The sequence below is a fragment of the Gastrolobium bilobum genome, unplaced genomic scaffold, assembly GCF_033153095.1.
Source record: "Gastrolobium bilobum isolate Gb01-03AN ecotype WA unplaced genomic scaffold, APGP_CSIRO_Gbil_v1 utg3593, whole genome shotgun sequence".
Classification (NCBI taxonomy): domain Eukaryota; kingdom Viridiplantae; phylum Streptophyta; class Magnoliopsida; order Fabales; family Fabaceae; genus Gastrolobium; species Gastrolobium bilobum.
The window spans coordinates 192,774-201,180 of record NW_026897162.1 but is presented as its reverse complement, the minus strand read 5'-3'; the positions used below and the strand labels follow the sequence as shown (position 1 = coordinate 201,180).

General features: G+C 36.1%; 1 protein-coding gene across 1 annotated transcript; it reads right to left on the bottom strand.

Annotated features, from left to right (window-relative positions):
* Nucleotides 1-5,643: 5,643 nt before the first annotated feature.
* Nucleotides 5,644-8,202, bottom strand: LOC133304611 (putative disease resistance protein RGA1). Its single transcript, XM_061504655.1, has one exon. The coding sequence runs from the start codon at nt 8,200-8,202 to the stop codon at nt 5,644-5,646; it is 2,559 nt and encodes an 852-aa protein (XP_061360639.1).
* Between the last annotated feature and the right edge of the window lie 205 nt (nt 8,203-8,407).

Sequence of the window (8,407 nt, the reverse complement as noted above, 5' to 3'; positions counted from 1 at the left end):
GCTATTGGTGTGGTACGGAACACGCGCTCCGATTTACTGCTTTTTCTTTTTTCTTTTTTGAGTAAATACCCTTTTTAGTCCTCATCGAATTTTACGATACCAATTTTAGTCCCTAGCAAATAAAAAGGTCCATCGTGGTCCCTAAGAAATTTAAAATGGACCCATTTAGTTAAATCGTGGTCCCTCACAAATTCAAAAAAGACCCATATTAGTCCCTAAAAAGACTAAAATGGGTCCATTTTGAATTATTTAGGGACCACGACGAGTCTTTTTATTTGCTAGGGACTAAAGCGGGTATCGTGAAATTTGCTGAGGACCAAAAATGATATTTACTCTTTTTTTTTTTTTCGAATCGTAAATTTTTATGTGCTGTTCCCAGCATGAAATTGTAGTTTATTATTTAATCATTTAAGGTGTATTACTTTTGTTGATAATAATATTCAGTACTTAATATATTTCTTTCTATTTGTGGGGCTTAATATATTTCTTTATTAAAAGCAGAATGTGAACTCGTGTTGCGTTATTTTTTAATTCTTTGAAATTTTGATCCTTTCTTCTTTATTGGTCGACGCAAAAAGAAATGATAGGGTAGACTACTGTATCATACTTTTATCGATTGTATATGAATTAATACGATAAGTTTATGGGTTTAATATCTTTTAGTATGAGATAAAATTATTTTTTTTTGTATATATATAAAATTATCTCTTGGTACTGGGATTTGATTCTCTTGTGCAGTGTTATTAAACCCGACCCGGACATTGACCCGGTCGAGGTATTGGGTTACTGGGTCACTGGTCGGACCGGCAAGTCACTGGTCGGACCGGTTGACCCGAATATATATACATATATAAAAAAATATATAGATATGAACATATAAAGTCAAGAATATTTTTCATATCTAAAATGAATTAAACAAGGTTCACTAAATAAGCTAAAAAACATGAAGCATAAATAAATAAAAATGCACGTTATTACTATGTCAATTTAAATTGTAACTCAGAATCCCCATAAACATACCTCTTAATTACGTTGAACTCATATTTTTCAAATTCAACTACATTAAAATAACATATGTCACATTCTCTTAATTTATTATTCTGCAAACTGCTTCAATATTAAAAATTGAAATTTGAGGTCATTGTAGAAGAGTATACTAGCAAATAAAATTATAAAAACAATTTCTAATGAGTTCTTCATTTTTTTTTGATAAGATGAAACAATTTTAATTTTTTAGTTTTTTTTTTTTTAAATACATGACCCGACCGGGTCAACGGGTCACCGGGTCATCGGTTTTGACTGGGTTTGGCCAGGTCGATTCATGACCGGTCCAATGCTTGACCCAGACCGGTCCAATGATCGGGTCGCCGGGTTCCGGGTTGACCCGGCCGGGTCGGGCCAGGTTTTACAACAATGCTTTTGTGTGGTCCACCATGCTTGTTGAGGATAGTGGTTAGAGATGTATGTTAGTGATGTAGTATAACATGTTCATGCATTATTGTATGTTAGTGGTACATAGAATGTACCGAGTCTCTGGCCAGTAGACAGTTTGCCTTCAGGCGTTACGGACTTTCACTAGATAGGTCTTCATGAGAGAGTTCCAGTTGACTTGAGGTCGTTGATACAATACAAGTAATGTATCTGAATGACAACGAGTAACCAATTTCTTATTTCTCAATGAATGCTGTCAATTACACATTGGTATCTATTTATACCTCTTGCATGCTTGCCACGTATTCCTTTATCTACAGCATTGTTACATGTGTGTGCCACCTATACAACTCCACTAACTCTATGTATCTTATACAATTCACTATATATCACTAATACTCCTCTACTGAATGTAATCCTTCACCCAACTAGGACATCCTCTCAATCTAGTTCCACGTTTATGAACTCCCTGCTCAGCTCCTTGCTCTCCATTCGTATCAACAGCCTCCCCTGCAACAGTAACCTTGTCCTCTAGGTTTAAGTCAGGATACACTTGATGTAACTCTCTCCTCGCCACCCAAGAAGCATCCTCAGACAGCGGAAGACCATTGAACCAAATACTCGGTGGTGAGCTTTCCTCTGACCTTTGTCTGTCGTGTGGCTAAAACAGCTATCGGTTGTTGGATGGGCCTGTTGTCCATACGCGAAATAGGTAAAGGCTCATAACTCACATCAGTCTTACCATAAAATGGTTTCAACAAGGATACATGGAAGGTGGGATGAATCATGCTTCCTGCTGGTAGAGTTAAGCGGTAAACCACAGGACTGATAACCTTTTTGATTTGGAATGGTCCAAAATATCGTTTGGCCAATTTATGATTTGCTCTCTTCGAACTACAGACAACTGCCTGTAAGGCTGCAGCCTTAATAAAACCTTGTCTCCAACTTGAAATGTTCGCTCTTGTCTCTTCCTATCTGCATTAGTCTTCATACGCAATTGTGCTTGTGCTAACTGAATTTTTAATTGATTCAACACTTGTTGACGTGGTTGCAGCATCATATCAACAACCTCAACCTTGACATCTCCCTTCTGGTATGGAGGTACTAATGTAGGTGCTTTCCCATATAAAGCTTGAAAAGGGGACATGTGAATTGAGGAATGGACAGAAGTATTGTAGTGCAGCTCAGCCCAGCATAACAAATTAGACCACCTATGGTTCTGTTCTGAGCAGAATGCCCGGAGATATTGCTCAACATACCGATTTGTCACCTCACTTTGGCCATCGGATTGAGGGTGATAAGCTGACGTAGCTTGCAATGTAGTACCACTCAATGAGAACAACTGCCACCAAAACTTACTCATGAATATTAGATCTCTGTCGAATACCATAGATTTTGGGAAGCCATGTAATTTCACTACCATATTACAAAAAAGATGAGCAACTGTGGCAGCTGTATAAGAAGAAGGTAAAGCTCCAAAGTGACCATATTTTGATAATCTCTCAACTACAACTAAAATGGTGGTATAGCCATTGGAACAGGGCAGAGAAGTGATGAAATCTAAAGTGAGATCATCAAACATAGCATCTGGTATACTTAGTGGTTGCAACAAACCAAAAGGTAATTGGGTTGAACTTTTAACTTGTTGACAAACCACACATTCTTTCACAAATTGCTTAACATCTCGTCTCATATTTCTCCATGTGAAAGAAGTGGACAGACGTAAAAAGGTACGTTGCACACCTGCATGTCCTCCCAATTGTAAACAATGAGCTTCCATCAATAAGGTCTCCTTTAATGCTGACTTGGACCCGAGCATGCATTTATCATTCTGAAAAATTATCCCATCTTTGCTGCACAAGGCCTTGTCTTTATCAGTACTATATCCCCAGCACAAGGGTTGAACATCTCTTATTAATGACTTAACATGCTATTTATCAAACACTAAGATTTCAAAGAACCAAGAGTTGTATAGAAGCTGAAAGTCTGAAACAGGTAGCATTAAAGTAGAATCAAGAATTAATATCAAACTTAATATGTAATGGAGAGAAGAACGTGAATAAATATTGTATCACACGGAAACTTAGATGCAAGTCCCCTAACATTACAAGCAAGAAACAAACAACAACAGTCTAGAGATAATTTATCGTACAATAAGGTGCAACATTTGGACTCAACTACTTCTCAATCCGAACTATGAAAGAAACATTATAAGACAAGTCTTTGCAAACTAAATGGGGACTAACATTAATTAAATACAGACACACAGATAATATAGAACAATAATCTTCTCTTCAAGCAAGCGATCAACGGCAAGTGAATCTTCTCTGTCCTTGTAGTGGTACGCCAACTGAAGCAGAAATTGAAGGAAGAAGAAGGACACAAAGAGACGAAGGGAAGCTTCTGTACTGAAAAGTCTAACTTTACTTCCATTCCATGTGATTCTACTAGTATAAACAAATAAACAAGAACTGAATCAAGCTTTTGCTTGAAGAAGAAGGAAGAAGAAAGGGTTTAATAAACTATGAATTTAATATCCTTCATGAATTAAGAACAAATAAATCTCTGAATATCTCCACAAACTACTAACCATTGATTATGAAGAACAGCTGAAATACGAGACTTAACATCAGTTTTTAGGCCATTTTATAACATATAGGAATCCAAAATTCCCAACTATATTTGTGCACGAACCACAAAAAAATCCCTATATTTGGTATCATGTTAGACACAAGGGTATGGGACATTTTTGTATAACTCACCAAAATATCTTATGCAATCTCATTGTTTATAAATTTGTGTAATTTAATGCTCCCTTAAGCGAAGTTGAAAAATGTGTATCATACTTGGGAATAATTCCTCATATTCACAACCCATGTCATTAATAGGTGAATCGATGAATAATATCAAAAAATAAAATAAAAAAATCCAAGTTCTAAGTGAAGGATTGTTATAAGCAACATAACAAATATCTATGCACTAAACTTGTGCATATTCTTGACGTCACCCTCAATACTTGAACTTATTTATATTGCTTGAGAATCTAATAAGTATTCTGTTAAATAGAGTATCATCAATATTCTTCGAAAACTGACCCAATCAAAGTTGTTAATGCAAACATGCACAACATGATCAATCACGTCAGTAATAACAAGCTGCTGCCTTTATTCGTCTTGAACTGAAATTTAAATTTCTTATGGATATCCATGTTTGTATTTCTATAAAGTTTCAACAACCTTTCACTTAACGCAATGCTGAATTCGAATTAAAAAACTGATTTGATTATGAGTTAAAATATATGAATAAGATAAAACAGAGGAAGTGTTAAAATAATAGTTCCAAAAATTCTTGAATTTACAAAAAAATTAATAGCAAACTTGAAACAATAAACCTTCAAGAGGTATACCATTTTGTAATTTTTCAGAAAAAAAGAATATTTAAGACATATCTCATCAAAATGACAGTCAGGAAAGTAAAGTTTCCAATAATGGCATAGTAATCAAAATTATCCTAATGATCTATAAAATCGCCAGAGGTTATTTGATACATCATTGAAAATAATTCACTCCAACAAACTTCAAGGTATTATAAACTCGAATCCGTTTTGTAATTTTTTTCTTCTTTAGAAACTGTCGGCTGATGTGAAAAGTGAAAAAAAAATACAATTTTAATATTATAATTATATATTTCTTGAAATGCATAATTAAAAGGGAGCGAAAGGACATAATTTAAATACTTTAAAAAAACAAAACATTTTCCTATCAAGATATATCGATAGTCTTATAATTGAATCCAAAAGTGCTAACAATTTGAAACCAAAAAACCATTAAGAAATATAAGAAGCATATCCCTCCCAATTAAACCACAACTAACCAGAATACAGGTGAGAGCAATTTTTGTATGCAATCTCAGTATTAGATATTTGCAAAAATACTACTTCTCGTGTTAGAATAGCTTTACCACTACTCCAAAAATTTAAATAATATATTATGTAAACAAAATTGCTTACAACAATTGACCTCTCGTCCGTACCCTGATTTGTCGGGGTCTAATACGGACACTGGTTTTTAATATGTAAACACTAAAATCATTATGTCGCCAAAAAAAGAAAAAAAATAATCATTTCCTCCTAAATCATCTAAAGCAATAAACCACAATAAGGGAATATTAATACCTTCAACTTTTGACCATGTTGTACGAGAATTCCTCTGCCTATTCTGGTTCACCAATGTATATTCTTTTGATGTGTGATATTTTGGGCCAATTCTCTCCAACTTCTGGCTGGTATCTTCTACATAATTCCGGACAATATTCAATACGTAAGTATTCAAGGTTGGTGGAAACAAGCATGTCATCGGGGAGTGAAAGCAACTTTGGACAATAGAGAATAATAAGTGTTTTGAGACAAACAAGAGTTGGCAGCCACTCGGGAAGCTCCTTAATATTGTCACACCCTTCAATGTTCAAGGAATGTAATGTATTCGCATATCTTTGAATCCATGGAGGCAAAGTCACCAGCTGCGGCAAATCACAAAGATGTGGATACTTTAACCTTAACTCAATGATTTGGTTATCAAGGCACTTCGACATTTCCAACTTACTGCACCCGCCAATAACCAAACTCTCTAGATTTGGAGTAGCATGAAATGGCAAAGACTTTAGACTACCACAAGAATCAATAGTCAACCATCTAAGGGTAGGAAGTTGCACCCCTTGGAACAATGACTCCATATTGTCACAATAAGATAAAGTTAAAATTTCTAGAGAAGTCAATTTTGCAACTTCTTTGTCTGGGAAAACAGATTGCTTTGTGCTTACACTCAACTCTCGAAGGCTAATCAAGTTTCCAATTCCTCTGGGCAAAGTTTTTAACTTAGTGCATCCACCGAAGTACAAAGCTTGTAGATTTTGGAGCTTGCATACTGAAGTAGGGAGTCTCTTAAGTTTTTCATTAGAGTCAAGAGATAGAAATCTCAAATGTTTCAACTTCCCAATGGAGCAGGGCAAACTCTCATATTCAGATCCACTTAAATTTAAAAACCGCAAGTATTTGCACCTTGATACTAATGTATTCAAGAAAGCTTCATTATTGGCTCCCGCAGGCAAAATTATCGTTCTCAAACCACTTGGAATGGAAGTTTGACCAAGCAAATCATTTTTGGTGAAAAACAAATGCCGGGCATTCTCAGATATTTTCTGACTGCAAGAATTTAAGCGATGAAACTCGTCTTTTGCAACATACATTGTAAGATCATGCACCAAATCGTGTAATTTAAACTGAACAAAAGTACCATGGTCAATAAAATCTTGAAGAAAAGATCTTGATTGTAGCTCACGCAAAATTTGGATGCCAACATCTGCCAATGTTTTGTTTTTGTTTGGTGACGGAAGAAAACCAAGTGACTCCCAAAGCCCAGTAACCTCATAATCAGTGAAAAAATAATCCTTGGGACAAAGGGAGAAGCAAGCAAAACATGGTTTTAAATATGATGGTAGTTGATCATAACTTAATTTTAAAGCAGGTAAAATGTCACCTTCTTTTGATGGTAAATTCCAAATCTCATTGTCTCTGACAGAAACCCACTCTTCTTTATCAACTTTTAAGAATAGTGAACTCCCTAATGTTCTCACTGCCAAAGGAAGGCCTCCACATTTTTCCACAATTTCTTTCGCAATCTCCAACAATTCTGGATATTTTGTCTCTTCTCCTTCTTTAAAAGCCCATTTGACAAATAGGGACAATGAATCATCTTCAGAAAGACCTTGTAAACCGTAAGATGAATTAGTGCCCATCATGTTAGCAATTGATTGGCTACGTGTAGTCACCAAGACTTTACTTCCTTCAGCACCTCCTTGTAGTAAATCCTTCAACTTCAGCCATTTAACACGATCCTCATTCCACACGTCATCCAGGACAAGCAAGAACTTTTTTCCGGCAAGTTTACTTGTTAGAAGATGTTGGAGTTGCTCCATTTCACAGTTTTTAAAGCTCTCTTGGCGAGTTAGGGTAGAAGAAGGCGTACTACTATCCTTAGCAGATTTGAGGATTTTACGAAGCATATCCTCAAGTTCAAAATCGTCAGAGACACAGACCCACATCTTCAACGGAAAAGACTCATCTACAATCTTATCATTGAAGACCAACTTTGCAAGTGTAGTCTTTCCCAAGCCACCAATTCCCACAATGGGGATAATAGAGAGACTTCTAGCTTCAGTACCATCTTGCAACAAAAGCTCTATAATTTTTTCTTTATCATGTTCCCTTCCTATCACATCTGAAGCAACTACATGGGAATGAGTCATTTCCCTCCTATGCACAACACGTGTGTCAATATCTTTGATCTGAAGACCAAACTTATCCCTGTCAGCAGCAACCTTGTCTAACCTCTTTTTAATATCTTTGATATGATGTGCCATTCTAAAACGATAAACAAGAGGATTAGATGTTGAGAAAAACCGGCGCACCTTCCTTGTGTAGCTACCGTAAGTGTTGACCACATGCTTACGTAAAGTTTCACACTCAAAATCATCTATTATGTCTTCAGCATCAGAGAAAACACGCTTAATCTGTCTCAGCCACGCACGCAGCTCATTGCTCTTCTGCGGCTTTTGCTCTGCATCCAACAGGACAGCTTTGATGAATGACACAGTTTCTTTGAGCCCTTGCACATCGTCGTACACACAGAGCACCTCGGAAGCTTTTTGAACAGCAGTAGAAGCAAGCTTCCCAACGAGTGATTCTGCGACACTGAAGAGGAGAGATTCGGCCATGATTTTGGGGGAGAGATGAAAGAGCAGGGACAGGGATGCAATGCACTCTTGAGAATAGGTGTTACTGTTTGTGCTGAAAGAGCCAAGAGGAATACTAATTATGCAACGTCAATCCAATGGCAAGTCACTTTATTTAAACTAGAAGGAAATTTTCAAAAGTCTAGTCATCAATTTTTGTGAATGGGATAACTTCTTCGGTAGTGTA

Bases quoted from the DNA above. Each gene is read 5' to 3' on its own strand.
- LOC133304611 (XM_061504655.1), bottom strand. From the start codon at position 8,202: ATGGCCGAATCTCTCCTCTTCAGTGTCGCAGAATCACTCGTTGGGAAG.